The sequence below is a fragment of the Paramormyrops kingsleyae genome, chromosome 1 (genome assembly GCF_048594095.1).
Source record: "Paramormyrops kingsleyae isolate MSU_618 chromosome 1, PKINGS_0.4, whole genome shotgun sequence".
Lineage (NCBI taxonomy): Eukaryota > Metazoa > Chordata > Actinopteri > Osteoglossiformes > Mormyridae > Paramormyrops > Paramormyrops kingsleyae.
The window spans coordinates 18,279,272-18,295,752 of NC_132797.1; the positions used below are offsets into that span (position 1 = coordinate 18,279,272).

The 16,481-nt window shown below is 41.8% G+C and overlaps 1 protein-coding gene across 5 annotated transcripts; it reads right to left on the bottom strand.

Annotated features, from left to right (window-relative positions):
• Positions 1 to 7,826: 7,826 nt before the first annotated feature.
• Positions 7,827 to 15,912, bottom strand: LOC111847043 (G/T mismatch-specific thymine DNA glycosylase-like). Of its 5 annotated transcripts, none has more exons than XM_023817896.2 (11): positions 15,847 to 15,912; positions 14,728 to 14,795; positions 13,890 to 14,068; positions 13,453 to 13,697; positions 13,289 to 13,358; positions 12,138 to 12,273; positions 10,387 to 10,469; positions 10,198 to 10,292; positions 9,671 to 9,842; positions 9,378 to 9,518; positions 7,827 to 8,853 (listed from the first exon to the last, which is right to left on the bottom strand). In XM_023817896.2, the coding sequence occupies exons 2-11, from the start codon at positions 14,775 to 14,777 to the stop codon at positions 8,753 to 8,755; spliced, it is 1,272 nt and encodes a 423-aa protein (XP_023673664.2). In that variant the 5' UTR covers positions 14,778 to 14,795; positions 15,847 to 15,912; the 3' UTR covers positions 7,827 to 8,752. The 5 variants fall into 5 exon arrangements, with proteins under 5 accessions (XP_023673664.2, XP_023673658.2, XP_023673660.2 ...); XM_023817890.2 differs by lacking the exon at positions 15,847 to 15,912 and adding an exon at positions 15,533 to 15,840; XM_023817892.2 differs by lacking the exon at positions 15,847 to 15,912 and adding an exon at positions 15,533 to 15,840 and having other exon boundaries at positions 14,728 to 14,915.
• Between the last annotated feature and the right edge of the window lie 569 nt (positions 15,913 to 16,481).

Genomic DNA, 16,481 nt, shown 5'->3' on the forward strand with positions numbered 1-16,481 from the left:
CAACGCGCACGCGCAAACACATAAGGGGGCATTACACGTTTCCGCGTACTAATACTCAGAATCAGAAAACTTTTATTATTCAAGAGGAAATTGTTTAAAAACTCATAACTAATAAAAAAGTACAACGTACGCGATACGTATCAATGTAAATGATATGCACCTCTCTAGTTACAACATGGATCGTCTCTGCTTCAGACACTTTTTTTTAAGAATCGAATTGCGAATACCCCCTTCATATTCTAAATGGATTGCCGTCGTACATGGGGTGAACAAAATAATTTAAACTGTAAATGAAAAAAATGTCTAAATCAAACTTACAAGTGCAGCTGCATTCATACCTTTATTTATTTCATTTGTACACTATATACACTAAATCTATGAAGGTAAAACAGTAGCAAAACTCGAGAGCTTGCTAATTTGAATGTGAGAACTTGTAAAATTCATATTTGTATTTGTAAGTTGAAATTTATACTCACAGCTCTGATGTGAAAAGCTGCATCTATCGATTTGCACACACAGACAATACTCAGAACACCTGTGTTTTGAATTCGAAGTTGCAGATTAATAGTTACAAATGTGTAAAGTGTCATTCGCATAAACAAAATGACAGGCACAATTGTGTACTACACATTTATCTTTGCGCTTTACTTCAGTTTCGCTGTACAACCACAAGTCGACACTGACAACCTATTTCTGTTGATAAGCAATCTGTTGGTGTGATGTGGTAAAGATGTAAGCTAGTAATCAATAGTTGCAGGAAAGAACCCCATTAGGGCCCACTTGTGGTTGTACAGCGAAACTGAAGTAAAGCGCAAAGATAAATGTGTAGTACACAATTGTGCCTGTCATTTTGTTCCCAGAACACCTGACCCAAGCAATCAGGAGCTCTAAATACCTCACCTCACCTCAAGTTAAACCCCCCTTTTGCAGCTATAACAGCTGCCACTCTTCTGGTAAGGCTTTCCACAAGTTTACGGAGTGCGTCTGTGAGGCGTTTTGTCCATTCACCCAGAAGAACATTTGTGAGGTCAGGCACTGATGTTAGACGTGAAGGCCTGGCTCGTCTAGTTCATCCCAAAGGTGTTTGATGGGGTTGAGGTCAGGGTTCTGTGTGGGCCAGTCAAATTCTTCCACACCAGACTCACCCAACCATGTCTTTATGGACCTTGCTTTGTCCACTAAGGCACAGTCATGCTGGAACAGAAAAGGGCCTTCCCCGAACTGATCCCACAAATTTGGAAGAATTGTCCAAATTGTCTTGGCATGCTGGGGGATTAAGAGTGCCGTACATTGGAACTAAGGGGCCTAGCCCAACCCTTTAAAAACAACCCCATACCATTATCCCTCCTCCCCCAAGCATTGTTGGCACAATGCAGTCAGGCAGGTAATGCTGTCCTGGCATCTTCCAAACTTAGACTTTTCCATCAGACTGTTAGACTGAGAAGTGTGATTCGAACATATTTCCACTACTCCAGAGTCCAGTGGCAATGTGCTTTACACCACTCCATCTGACACTTGATATTGAGGTTAGTGATGTGAGGCTTGAGCAGCTGCTTAGCTATGAAAATCCATTCCATGAAGCTCTTGGTGTACAATTTTTGTGCTGGCGTTAATGCCAAAGGAAGTTTTGGAACGTGGCGGTTATTGAGTCAACAGAGTGTTGGTGACTTTTATGCACTATGTGCCTCAGCACATGGCAACCTTACTGTGTTACTTAACAGGTTATGCCACTTTGTGGCTGAGTTTCTGTTCCTAAACACTTCTCCTTTGGAATAATAACACTTACAGTTGACCATGGAATGTCTAGCAGGGAAGAAATTTCACGAACTGACTGCAAAGGTGGCATCCTGTGACAGCACCATGCTTGAATTCACTGAGTTCTTCAGAAAACCCATTCTTTCAAATGTTTGTAAATCTTACTGCATGGCTAGGTGCTTGATTGTATACAACTGTGGCAATGGGTCACACCTGAATTCAAGTGGTTAAGAGGTGTGTCCCAATACTTTTGTCCATATAGTATGTGTGTGTGTGTGTGTGTACCACCATAGGGAGTCCAAGGGAAACGGTAGTTCAATGCATTATGTATTTGTACATGGATGTGTTGACAATAAAGAACTGTCTTTGAGCTACATAAGTGTCATCTTACGATAAATGAAGATAAATGCAAAGTGAAGGGCGGCTCTACTCATTATTAGGTCCTTATAATTAATTGTTAGGTGTTTCTGTTATTTTTGAAGGCTGACTCAACATATCATAATTTAACTATACATTTACGCATTTACACATTCTCTATGCCCATTTGGCCTTTGCAGGGTTATGGGGGTCCAGAGACAAGCACAAGGCAGGGAATAAGCCATTCCAGGGCATAGACACCATTCAGACACACCTACCGGCAATTTTGACGGGACAGAGAACCTGGGGCAACCCCACAACGACACATGGAGAAGATGCGAACTCCACAGTTGTAGTGCTTGGGCGGTGACTTGGAGACTTGAACCCTGGTTCCAGTGGTATGAGGGAACAGTGCGAATGAAATGAGCAGGTGGTGAAATTGACCAAATTCACAGAATTGCTGGGGTGCCCCTGAGGAGCAATCCTCAAGACATTGGTAACTTTTTGGAGAACAGAATTAATTCTTGTTATTTTTGTGTTGTTGTTACATGTATTCAAATATTAAATTGTGTTTTTCTGAGCAAATATACACTTTTACCCATACAACTTTAAACATTCTTTGAAGACCTAAGACTTTGGTCCAGTACTGTACATTATATTTTTAAATTATTTTTATTTTTACATTTTATGTTAAATTATCGAGCTAGTGTGCATAATGCATCGTTTGATTGAAATACACCTTAATCAGTATTTTACACAGATTCAATTCCATGAATTACACCATAATTATCCATTATTATATCTAGTTGAAGAATAGGAAGCTGTTTACTCTGGGCTCGCATAGACAGTCACATTTTAGAAAACCCAGCAATCACTCACAAAACTTATTTTAGATCGACGGAGACGGCTCAACCGCCTATGCCTCGCCGTTAGGCATTACTGGGGAATATATGGCAGGAAGCTATATATTACAGTCCCAGGAAAGTGAGGGACTTTTGCTAAATAAGACAAGGAATAAGAATTACTAAGTTTGATTCAACGTCCAGGGTCATCCAAGAATGTAGACATGCTGTTTGTTTATAGGAGTGAATCGTAAATGTAGCCAGGTCCTCTCAAGTTTTGCCTGTGGATGCGTTGAAATGTTATGTTTACATCATAATGTAGTATGAATGTAAAATGTAAAAAAAACCTCATTGTCCATTTATCCTTTTTATGTTTAAGACGATGGTGAAGGAGGTCTTAACAATGATGAGGATGGCAGTGGTGACAAAGATAACTTGAGAGAGCAAGACATTTACCTGCCCATTGCCAATGTAGGCAGCATTATGAAGAACGCAATTCCTCAGACAGGAGAGGAGGTGCGGACCTATACATTAACACCTGGGGGGTATTCCATGAAGCAGGATTAAGGGAAAGTCTGACTTATTTCGACAAGTCAGTCTTACTTAAGTGAGAGTTCCGTTCCATCAACGTGTCTTAAATGAATCACCGCTGAATTACCACGGTAATTTATACCTGCGAACAAGCCTGGTCCAGACCAGGCTAACTGTCTCGCTTAGTTTAGCGTTGTCTCAAAGAACGTCCGACGTGTGGGAACAGATTCCCAAAAGATCGTTCCGTCGGACGAAATTCCGCGATCTTACTATTCATGTCATGTAATCATGTTATATGTCCTCATCTGACATTATATTTTACATTATCTGATTGAATTGTTTTGTTCATCTGCAAGGTGTACCAAAAGTACATGATTTTGTTTGAGTTAGCAGGAGAATGAGTCTTGTATAAACGTATATAAAAAATGGAACCCTGTAGTCAGTGCTGTGAGTAAAAGTAGGACGAGAAAGCAGAGAATAAAAACCATGTTTTCTGAAGTAAAGCTCTGCGTGATACTTCCGTAATATGGAGAACAGAGCTGAGATTGCTACATAGTCAATATAATAAAGCCTATAAAATCACGTCTTAGCATTCCAATTAATTCCAAAATAATTTCAGTAAAATCCTGTTATAGTGGACTCGCTTATAACGGAATTTAGTCTACAACGGACAAGGTCCGCTGGTCCCGGCCGTGCGCCTTTACCAGGGGCGTATTAACGCACAGGCTAGATATGGCTTAAGCCTAGGGGCCCCACGTGTGCCAGCCTGCAAGGGGGCCCCCATTGGCGCGGGGTTGGGGGGCCCACAGACTACTGTAGCCTAGGGGCCTCTGTACACCTTAATACACCCCTGGCCTTTATGAACATGCAGACAAAGCATCGGATATAGCGGACTCGCATATAATGGAATTGGTTGGCTGTCTTGGTTGACACGCATCTGCGGCATTGCGTGGACATCAGGGGCGGTGCCTCTGGGTTGGCAGACCGGGGTGGTGGTCCCCATCTTTAAGAGGGGAGACCGGAGGGTGTGTTCCAACTATAGGGGGATCACACTCCTCAGCCTCCCTGGTAAGGTCTATTCGGGGATGTTGGAGAGGAGGGTCCGTCGGATAGTCGAACCTCGGATTCAGGAGGAGCAGTGTGGTTTTCGCCCTGGCCGTGGAACAGTGGACCAGCTCTATACTCTCGGCAGGGTCCTGGAGGGTGCGTGGGAGTTTGCCCAACCAATCTACATGTGCTTTGTGGACTTGGAGAAGGCATTCGACCGCATCCCTCGGGGAGTCCTGTGGGGAGTGCTCCGGGAGTACGGGGTGCCGGACTGCCTTATAAGGGCTGTTCGGTCCCTGTACGACCGGAGTCAGAGCTTGGTCCGCATTGCCGGCAGTAAGTCGGACTCGTTCCCGGTGAGGGTTGGACTCCACCAGGGCTGCCCTTTATCACCGATTCTGTTCATAACCTTTATGGACAGAATTTCTAGGCACAGCCAGGGTGTTGAAGGTGTCCGGTTTGGTGACCTCAGGATTAGGTCTCTGCTTTTTGCAGATGATGTGGTTCTGTTGGCCTCATCAGACCGTGACCTTCGGCTCTCACTGGAACAGTTCGCAGCCGAGTGTGAAGCGGCTGGAATGAAAATCAGCACCTCCAAATCCGAGACCATGGTCCTCAGCCGGAAAAGGGTGGAGTGCTCTCTCCAGGTCGGGGAGGAGGTCCTTCCCCAAGTGGAGGAGTTTAAGTATCTCGGGGTCTTGTTCATGAGTGAGGGAAGGATGGAGCGGGAGATCGACAGGCGGATCGGTGTGGCGGGCGCTGCATCGCTCTGTCGTGGTGAAGAAGGAGCTGAGCCAAAAGGCAAAGCTCTCGATTTACCGGTCGATCTACGTTCCTACCCTCACCTATGGTCATGAGCTGTGGGTAGTGACCGAAAGAAGGAGATCGCAAGTGCAAGCGGCCGAAATGAGTTTTCTCCGCAGGGTGGCTGGGCTCTCCCTTAGAGATAGGGTGAGGAGCTCGGTATTCGGGAGAGACTCAGAGTAGAGCCGCTGCTCCTCCGCATTGAGAGGAGCCAGATGAGGTGGCTCGGGCATCTGGTCAGGATGCCTCCTAGACACCTCCCTGGTGAGGTGTTCCGGGCATGTCCCACTGGGAGGAGACCCCGGGGAAGACCCAGGACACGCTGGAGGGACTATGTCTCTCGGCTAGCCTGGGAACGCCTCGGGATTCCCCCAGAGGAGCTGGAGGAAGTGGCCGGAGAGAGGGAAGTCTGGGTTTCCCTTCTGAGACTGCTGCCCCCGCGACCCGACCTCGGATAAGTGGAAGTAAATGGATGGATGGCATATAACGGAATTTCGCTTATAATGGAAAAACAATTTGGTCCCCAGGGCCGCTTTTAGTTGTAGTTCTGTTTGGCTATAACGGACAGGCAATTCCGCCTACAAGGTGTGTGGCGTGCCGGTGATATCCAGCGCAGATAAGTACGTAGTCGGGATTATTAGTCACGCATCTAGTCCGGTAAAGTTGGATTACTACATGTACAATATAATAATCTATACCACAAGTGTGTCTGCTGAGGTGTGGCATGAGTAAATGGTGTCCTAGCTGTAGTTGTGTTCTGGGCATACAGCAACTCTGGATGTAACGGACTGTTTTGCCAGGGCCCTTGAAGTCCGTTATAACGGTATTTTACTGTAAAATAAAAGCGTGCACATATTACAAAGGTGAAACATGAAATGCAATGACTATAACTGGAAAAAAAATCCGTTAAAATAATATGAACAGGAAGATATATTTATATTTTTAGTCACTGTCTACTTTGAAAGTTTACTACTAAAATAGCAAAGACAACATACGGTTATTTGTGCAGAACATTTCACACGGATGTGATTTAAAGTATTTTACGGAGATATTATACAGTAATAATGACAGGTGAAATCAACCCAGAAGGTTCCCTGTTGGCTATATGGGGATCAAACCAGCAACTTTCACATTATAATGCCACAGCATAAACCACTGTACCACCATGCCACTGTACTAAGCACTTGTAACATTTGTGTAACTTATGCATTTAGTCTGTCTGCAATTCATTGCCAAGCCAACTCCCTGGCTGTGTTTATGGCCACATTATTGCCTTTTTTTAACGATTACATCTTTCTGCCTTTTTTTAGCTACTTTCATGGAATACCCCCCTGTACTCACAGACATATAGATAGGTGGGCGCAACCTTGTACATATACACACATGCAGCTTCAAATGCTTATTTGCATATCTTTTGTTTTTGTCTTCTCATTATTAATAATATAATATAGTACATTTCAGACATTAAATGCAGCTCAAAGTACTTTATATATAAGATAAAAATCAAGAAGGGAAAAAAGAACAGGCATATAGAATAAGCAATTAGATCTATGTATGGGTAGCACACATTGCAAAAAGGTAATGTAAAATGACACTATAAAAAGGACAAAACATTCATACAAGATAAAATAATAAAAGGTGAAATAAACTAAAAAGGGATACAGATTAGCAACTTAGCAACTAGATAGTTTTTTCATTGGGTCTTTTTTGGGGGTAAAACGGCAGGTTTTGATCTGTATTATTGGTCCATTATGTGGATGGAAATGTAACTGTAGTAACTATAGTTGTATGACCCAAGTGGCTGTATGGTACTTCATAGTCCAAATGTGGTGCTGTAGTTTATGTAAGATTGGTCTCACGTCGTGTCTTAATTGCTGTTTTTATTTTTCTGTGTAATTGACTTTGTTCCATATTGCGAAGGATGCCAAAGAATTTCAGAGGAGTGTGTGAATGAGTTCATCAGCTTTATCACGTCAGAGGCCAGCGAGCACTGCCACCAGGAGAGGAAGACCATCAACGGGGAGGGCATCCTGTTTACCATGCCCACGCTGGGCTTCCACATGTATGTGGAGCCGCAGAAGCTGCATTTTCAGAAGTTCAGAGGTAACTCATCCCTCACCTGTTTTCTGTCCTTTACAGCAACTTGAGATGTTTCTGTGGTATATTACCTCCATAATGTATACAGCTGAGATACTTAATTTCTTACTGGCTTTTCTTCTGTCCTCAATATGTAATACATATTTTGCTTAAAAGATACATTGTTTTATAAAATTTAATTGATTTCTTGTTGAGGAAAAAATACTTGCGCAAGGTTACCTTTAAGATGCAGGTTTGTATAAGTACAGTAATATAAATTGTAATGTTATTTAATTTTACACTGCTGGGAATAGATCTGAATCCTGATGATTTTTTTTTATGTTCTTCCAGAATTTATTCTTAATTTAGTATGTGTTAAACACTAAGCTTGCTTCAAACTAAGAGACAAAACTGTACAACAGACATGGGTTTATTAAAATGCAGTTGACTCCAAAGGATCTCGTGACACCTGTAGACCCTTCCTGCTCCCCTTGGCAAGCTTGTATGTCCCACCCAGCACCTGGCTGGTCCCCACTCCACATAGCAGGTACAAATCTTCATTAAGATTTATTAGGTTACTACATTTTAGGCATTTGCATTCTGTGCTACTGCCATAAGGAGTATTATGATTGGATAGTGTTCAGAAGGAGTCAAATGGTAATGATGAAAAGTCCCACTCACGATGGGGTAGGTGGCTGCCTACAACATGCACAGACACTTCATGAAGCCACTCAGAATGTTAATGCAGTAACAAGCAGTCAAAAAAAAACTGCACAGTCCCTAGTTTACTAATTTCAATTTCTTCAGCTAAAAACCTATCAGTAAATCCCTGATTTAACCATAAGCAGCAATTAAACACTTAAAAAAAACAAGTAACCTGGTAGAGGCCAGTAATAACTGGTGATAATGTAATAAATTTCCCCCTTCTTAATGCAAGTCAATTTAATAACTGGCCAATAATGTAATACATTTGCTGAACTAATAATGTAATAATTTTACATTACAGCAAAACATTACATTACTGACATTACATTAAGAATGGAGAAATTATGTTATTGGCATATTGTTACATTATCTGTAGTTGTCACATTATTAGCTGATACAAACCTTCCTGAATATAAAGGTCTTTGGACTATGAGATAAAACTCACATGAATATAACCTGCATGTTATGTTGAACCAGAATTTACTAAAATTACATATGATACCTAAATTCTATCGTGTAAACAGTGAAAATTCCACCCATACATTGTGCAACATTTTATGTTGGCTCAGCCATCCAAAAAAGAGGTATATTCAGCAGGGTGTAAGAGGCACTTTGGTACAAGCCTGCCCCTCTCCCTAAATATCAGAGCTGCCTCTGATATCTGGAATCTGATCCGTGAAAGATTCCATCATCCAATGGCCATCCGGCACCTGAGCCACGTCACTCCTTGGTAACCCTGTAGAGGAACACAAGTAAAGAATTTAAAATTCTTTAAGAATTTTAAATAAAAATAGAAAAAAGCTGAAAGGCTCCATAACCCATTGAGTTTGTGTAGCAACTGGATTCTGTTCCAGGCATTCAGCTGTAGTGGGCCACAGGACAAGCAGGAAGATTTGATGCACACTCAGAATGTACTTTCATCCAGCATGGTCAACCTCTCATCCAGTATACTCTTTGAAGAGGGACCTTTAGTCCATCCCACACAGCACAGGGGACAATCTGGATGTTGTGCCAGTCTATACCAGGGTGCCCACACACAAGGGCAATTTAGAGATGCTGTGACAGCAAACATGGAGACAGTAGAGGTAGGATTCAATCCCTGACCCTGGAGGTGTCGGGCGAGAGTGAAACCCATTAAGCTATGTACAATAGTTGATGTTTGAGCACCCAAAAGCTGCTTGATTTCAGCTGAACACCAGCATGCTGATGACCTTGGATCTTACACAGAGATATAACCTGGTGTAATGCCTGTGTTCTCACCCTGCTGATTTCCACAGGAAAAGGTGCACTGGCTGGCGCTCTGTGAAGCTCCAGGTTCCATCTCTCCATACGCCCCACCAAAAGCTGCCTCGTAGCCCGGGTCATACTGCTCTTGCTTGATGGCCGTCTTTTTGGCATCCTCTGAAAGGCAGACATCCCGAGCATACACGCCTTGCTCAAAACACACAAAAACTGCTCATATTGTATAAGGAAGGTGACATGCTATGGCATTAGCCTAAAATTAATGTTCTTTCTTTTGAAAGACTACACTGGCTGGCTGACACTTTCCTTACCTTTAGCCATGCCAAGGTCAAAAGTATACTGAATTTCCTCCAGGTCCTGGTTGTGGACCACACCCCTGAGCTGGTCACGCAGCTCTTTGAGTTTGATGTAGTAATGTACTTTGTCTTGAGCACGTGGGAACTGGGCACAGCGGGCACTGGATGAGGGCATGAGGTAGCACACCTGCAGGATGGAAAAGTGCTTGATTTACTGAGCCACTTAGAGGCTAAGGGTTTTGAGGAACAGCATTTAGGACAGATAGCAGCTTATTTGGCCTTTTTCCATCTTCACTGAACTATGACTGACTTCCTCAGAGCCCTTGGGCCTGATAAGCACATCACAGAATCTTCCCTAGCAAAATCTGCTACCTCACCCATGTCAAGGCAAAAATCAGATAACAGATGACAATCAAATGAATGATCCTTTTAATTAGATCTTTCACAAGTGCCGCTATGACAACACACGTCGGGGGAAATAAAATGACAATTTTCTCTGCATAAGGGGGCAGTTTTAGCTCAATGGGGCATACGTGTCTCACCGTGTCCGTTTCTGGGATCTTGGTTGGCTGCAACCCAAATTCAAGATTCTTAGGCTTGGCACCAAAGACCTCTCTACAGAACATTTCATAAATACCTGGAAGAGATATTTGAAGGATTATGATACATTTCTAATTCTGCTGCTAGGAAACAAGAAGATCACAAGGCCACCAGTCCAGCTAAATACTTGCATTTCCCATTGAAGACCGCTATGAGAGGCTTGTATTTCTGCATCTTCTCCACGAGAATCCTGCCTCCTTCACGAAACTCCTTACTGTGAGGAATCAAAATGAAAACTATTCAGAGTAAAACAAAGTTACAATATCCAACATAAAATTACAGCCATAAAATTGTTATAATCCACTTCAGAGGACCTCAAGGCAGGGTCACAATCTTTAGCCTGGCGCCTATTCCAGGAAGCACAGGCCAAGGCAGGGAACCCGTGCGTGAGATGCACACACACTCACAATGTGTGCACTTTAAAGACACCAGTTTGCTTAAGAACATGCTTTCAGACACTTTCAGACTGAGGATCCAGAGTATCTAGAGGAACACCTCATGCGCAGGCAGAGCGCACAGACTGCTCATGCACAGAATGAAAGCATCACTTTGTGGAAACACTTCACATTAAAAGTGAATGAAAATGCAGTGTTCTATCAGTATTGCAGAGCAGAACTTAAATATCACCATAGTACAACTGCAATGCAAATAAATCTTAGATGACATTCAGGTTTGACAGACATCTAATAATGCAAGGTTAGCCATAGGTATGGGCAATTTAGTCTTTCGAAGTAACAGCCTAACCAGTTAATTTTGCTTAAATAGCAGTCCATGATTCCTGTATGTCAAAACAATTGCTTCCAAAACGAAGGTTGGCTCCATGGCTTAGCTGCATTATTATATATAATACAGTACATATAACCAATTAATATATTTTTTGTGAATGTATTGTGTTAGGGCTGAACGATATTGGAAAAAGTTCACACTGTGGTATCTGAAGTTTTTGTGATATTTAGTAGTTAACAATTAACCGTACAGCCTATGAACACTAACATATCTACCAGCTGAGTCTGCCTTGAGTTGTGCCAGCAGACATTAACCAGTGCCGACAAATCACTTGTTTCCGCTCAGTTTTGCCCCCTTACAGAATGTCTTCTTGTGACCAGTACTTGTTTGCTTTTCTCCTCTTCACACATTTTTGTTTAATTTCTCACAAACATACCAAAGATCTATGAGTGTGTCTAATAGCAAGGACAAGAATGATTATGATCAACCTGGAGAGCAAATGTGGAGCTCATGCAAAAGTATGAGCATTAAGCTTTAGACTTATTTTTAACGTATACTAAATGTTGAAACAGAACCATCATTAAAATTCTAAGCTTGCTAATTTGGTTTCCTCTGACTAAGTCAAAATGTTTTAGTGCAACTTATTGGTGGTTTGAACCCAGCAGACTATTGCGATCCTTGTATGAAATGCCATGTCTGTATTAACATTGCACCTCGTGCTAGGTTGCCATGGTGGGTAGCACTGTTGCTGCACACTGCTGCTTTGTGTCTGTGGCTTTTCAGCGGATCTTCTGGTTTCCTTCCACTGTCCAAAAACAGGCAACTTAAGTGAACTGGTGTGCCAAAATTGACTGTGACTGAGGGTGCACCAATTGCAATGTATATTATATATTGTTTGATGCATCATAAATGGTTTGAGTAATCGTCTGATTAATCGATAGATTACTCAATTATTGATATAATTGATAGTGACAGCCCTAGTTAGTTTTTTTAAGTACATCCTTAGCATTTTCAGTCTTTAGAAGATCTTGAACTACACTTGATGACACTGTCTCAGTTTCTCCAAGTATCATGACATGGCAATGAGAAGTGTGTCCCAGTCCAGTTACCCCCCCCCCCCCCCCCCCCAGAAGACACACATACTTGTGTTCCTTACCTGGAGAGGTCTTTGCTTCCAGGTGTGGCCCTCTGCACCATGTTTGTGAAGCCAATGCCATACTTCTCTGGAAGAGTCTGATCATGCATGTGGTTGAGCTGCTCTTTACTGATTCCAGACATGAAGAGGCACTTCCCTACAGATTAGGAGCATTCCTATTTAATCTTAGTTGTATTTATTTAAAAAAGCAGGTGGTCCTCAGTGAATAAAGGTTCATTGAAGGCCATTCATTGAAGAAAAGTACCAGTTTTCTCACAAACCTAATCTACAGTTCCGGTCAGAAGGCTGGAAACACCTACTGAAAATCATTTGCTTTTCAACAAGATAATGACCCTAAGCACATCTTAAGGGTGTGTAGTATTATCTTGTGAACAAGGAAAGAGAAGCGGTGGTGAGACATGATCTGGTCCCCAAAATTTCCCTACCTAAACCCTAAAGAGCTAGTTAAGGATGAGTTGAATCTAAGAGTAAAGTAGCCAACACTTGTGGATATTCTTTCACTGTTGGAGAAGCATTCTATTTGGTTGAAAGAATTCCAAGAGTCTGCAATACTGTCATTGAAGCAAATGGGGGCTATTTTGAAAAGTCTGAAATCTGAGCCAATTTTGAAATGCTGTACACTTCTCTGTCATTGCAATATTTGAAATGTATCGCTTCATTGCCTTGAGGCATGCATAACATACCTAAAACAAACATTTGCATTAAAGTCAGGTGTGTCCGGACCTTTGATTGGTATTGTATCTAACAAAACAGAAGGTATGTTGGGTATGAGATTTGGCCTGACAAGGGAATAGCCTGCAGGAGAACATTTTGTTTTATGATTAATATGATTCTTACAAATAGTGGATGTCCTACTAGTCATTTTACAGTGTAATCACTGCCTTAATCCAACTTCCTCTTCCCAATTTCATATGATAGCAATTCATGTGATTTGGTCTGCAAGTTATGTGTGGCTGAGTGGATCATGATGGTTTACTGATGGTAGCCTGTTCAAATCCCATGTTCAGCAGAATGATGTCACTGATGGGCCCTTGAACAAGGCCCTCAACCCCAATTACTCGAGGGACTGGCAGAACATTGATTCAGATTTTTTTTTAAAGTGTCAACTAAATAAATAAATGTCATTTATCAATACACAATATGTAACTTACAAAAATGGTTCCCAGGACCAGGAAACCACCGCCCAAGGTAAGCTGCCACTAGTCCTGGATTGATTCCAATCTGGAACATCATAAAAAGTTTAATCAAAGATATGTCTAAAAACCGGTTTTTGCCATGCAAAGCAAATATACAAATACATGGACCATGAGCTTACTATCACAAAGTCCAGATTGTATGCAAGGATGTCAGGCAGAGTTTTGGTCATCACTTCAGCCTCAGTCATTCCATTAAAGCGATCCACTTTCCTCTTGGGTTTCTTGGGGGCCTCGTCGGTTTTTTCCTGGACCCCTTCCTTGGAGGCCTCACATGTCGTCTCCTCCACACTCTCTTTGGCCTTCTTGGCCTCAGTTTTCTCTTTGAGTTCCTGCTTAGATCTTCCTCTCTTGCCCTTTGTTGGTGCTTCAGAAAGGAAAAATTGAATATTAAGCTTCTCTCCTAATAAAATCAATTCTAAATCTACTGCCTATGAATATCTTCAGAAAAAAAGACAGAAAAGGGGATTTTAAAAAAATCTCATACCGCGGCTTAGCAGGCCAAGTGCAAAGATCTGTAATTTAGTGCAGCTTTGAAGCAAGACTAGGATAATGCTACCTTGAACTGGGGCTGGTGAAGCTGTGAGTGGAGCGTGGTCTTGCACAGGAATGGCAGTGCTAGCAGTGGTATGTAGAGAGATGGGTATGTGATGTGACTGCTGGAAGAGAGGGTTAGGCCAGGCCGTCTGCTGGAACTGTGCTGCCTGGAGTGCCTGGATCTGTTGGGTGGCATGGAGCCTGTAGAACAATGCAAACCAAGGTGAGGAGGAATTAAAGGCAAGCGGATATTTCCAGAAATCTTTAAAGAACAAAATTTGTTCAGTACACACCACTTGGCATACTAGACACTAGGCACTGGTCCACCTAATATCCAGAAACAATTCACCCAGATCTCCCTGTAGATTAAAGACCTTCATCTGTAATGTTTAACTCAGATGTATGCATTTCATAACATTTATATCTAATTAGCATATGCTTTGATTAAAGCATCATATAAGTGTGGACCAGAGTACAGGGTCAGCCAGTGTCCCCGGGGATAAGGGTTTTGCTCATGGTCCCAACTGCGGTATGAGCATACGACCTTCTGCATATGGACACAGATCCTAAACCTACTGAGCTACACAGAACAAAAGCATCAAATTCTATATTTGATTCTCCAAAATGAAGCATAATCATCCATCCACCCATTTTCTACACCCTCTTCTCTATGACTTAGCGAAAACGGAGTTTAAAACACTAGTTGTAAAGGAAAAGATATAAAACAAACAAAAAAAACGCCTCACCGTGGCCATGCACAGAAGTGCCATTATTCCAGTAAGTTTATACCGACATTGTAATACATTAGCGATACAGATTAAAACAGGTATGTGCATTTAACAAACTCAATGAGAACTAACCAGTACTGGAGATAATCCGCTGGAAACGGGGTCTGCTGTCTTCCATCCATCTTTATATTCGGGTTTATCTAAATGAAAGTGCGTTTTTTTTTTTGTTGTTATGATACTGGGGATTCCCTCAGCCAACAGCCATTTTAAATGAATATTTTGAGGTACGCGTCGCTGCAGCTGCACTTCTCACTTTAGGACTGATGGAAGTACACGGGGAGATTATTAAAAAGCGTTTAATTACCTTAGGAAAAAACTATTCTAAATGTTTCTCAGTAAAAAGTAAAATAGTCTCTACAAGCAGACAAAACTAGTTCAACGGAAATTGGTCTGGAAGTTCATAAAAGGAACGTACATTTAAGCAACCTAAATACTTAAAGACCTCGTAGATAACACCATTGTCCATATGCGAAAGTGGTTACTATGTAACTACTGTATCATCTGAACCGATTTAAACACCCCCAACAGACACGTACGCTTCTGGGGAAGAAACAGAAAAGCTCCACTATTATGGAGAACAAAACGAGATTTTCCGCGAAATTACTCTAACTAGCTTAGCAGGTCATCCTGGCGGCTGGGAGAAGATAGCGAATGAAAGATCTTTACATAACGGCAGCAATGTACAAAGTAATAGCTAACACACCGGTTAAAATACCATCCCGAAGTAGTTTTGTTCATGTTTTTTTTTTTTTTTTTTTTTTTAAAGAGTATGGCTGCCTTTTCTAACTGTACGGATACTACCGCAATTACGGCAGAAGCGAGGACTATAAGGATCGAGGAGCGTACTAAATACTTAAATATAACAAGAAGATGTTACCTTATGCGGATTCTGTGAAAGATTAGCAACTTAAATGTTATATTTTCCTGCTGATGATGTTTTCCCCATTTCGATGTTAGACTTTAGACGTTTGAATACAGTGCGTCCGTCTTGCTTAGTTGAAACGCGATCCAGCGCGGGGTCTGCAGCGTGGCGCCCACTGCGCACCTTGTTATGGTCATCTTAGGATCTCCAAATTCGGACACTATTATGGTTACTGTCAAGGAGTGTATTGAATTTGATACGAAAACGCATTTAATAGACGCTGTTATCCAAAGCGACATACAACAGAGAAAGCAGGGTCAGCCACTCACTGGTGCCACCACGGTCAGATCCGGCCTCGGCTTTGTTTGGTTTAGCCACAGGATTATCTAATGGAGCCGAGAGTAATGCTTACCGAGCGGGGGTCAGACACAGCTGAATCGCCTGGAATTATATACTTTTTATTTATATTAGTTAAATCATTCATTTTCAAAGCTGGCTAGGAAAAGAAGTATTTTAAATTCGTTGGGGATTGATATTGAAAGTCACTATAGTGGATTTTAATACTTTGCAGGCATAAATTGCCTGCTGATAGCTTTCTCTGTGAAGTCATGATATAACTGAACGTTTATGCCTTTTTATTTGCAATGTAAGTTATAAGTATATGTATTGTAAACTTAGGGTCAAGATATTGGCCTATGCTACTCGTTTCAGTCAAATTAACATTTCTAATGATTCCAAGCCATATTTCTAAAAACTCCAAATTTAAGCCAAGAAGTGAATCAGTTTGAAAAGTTAAAACAAATCCCCAGTGTGCATTTTAATTTAATTTAAATGCGTTAGGTTCACGTAGTTATATATAGCATCAATCCCTATACCTTGACAGGTTTTTAGTCATAATTGTGGCTCCAATAGGTAAAGCAGCAGAGATGTGAGAACTGCAGCAATTTTCTCCCCCACCATAACT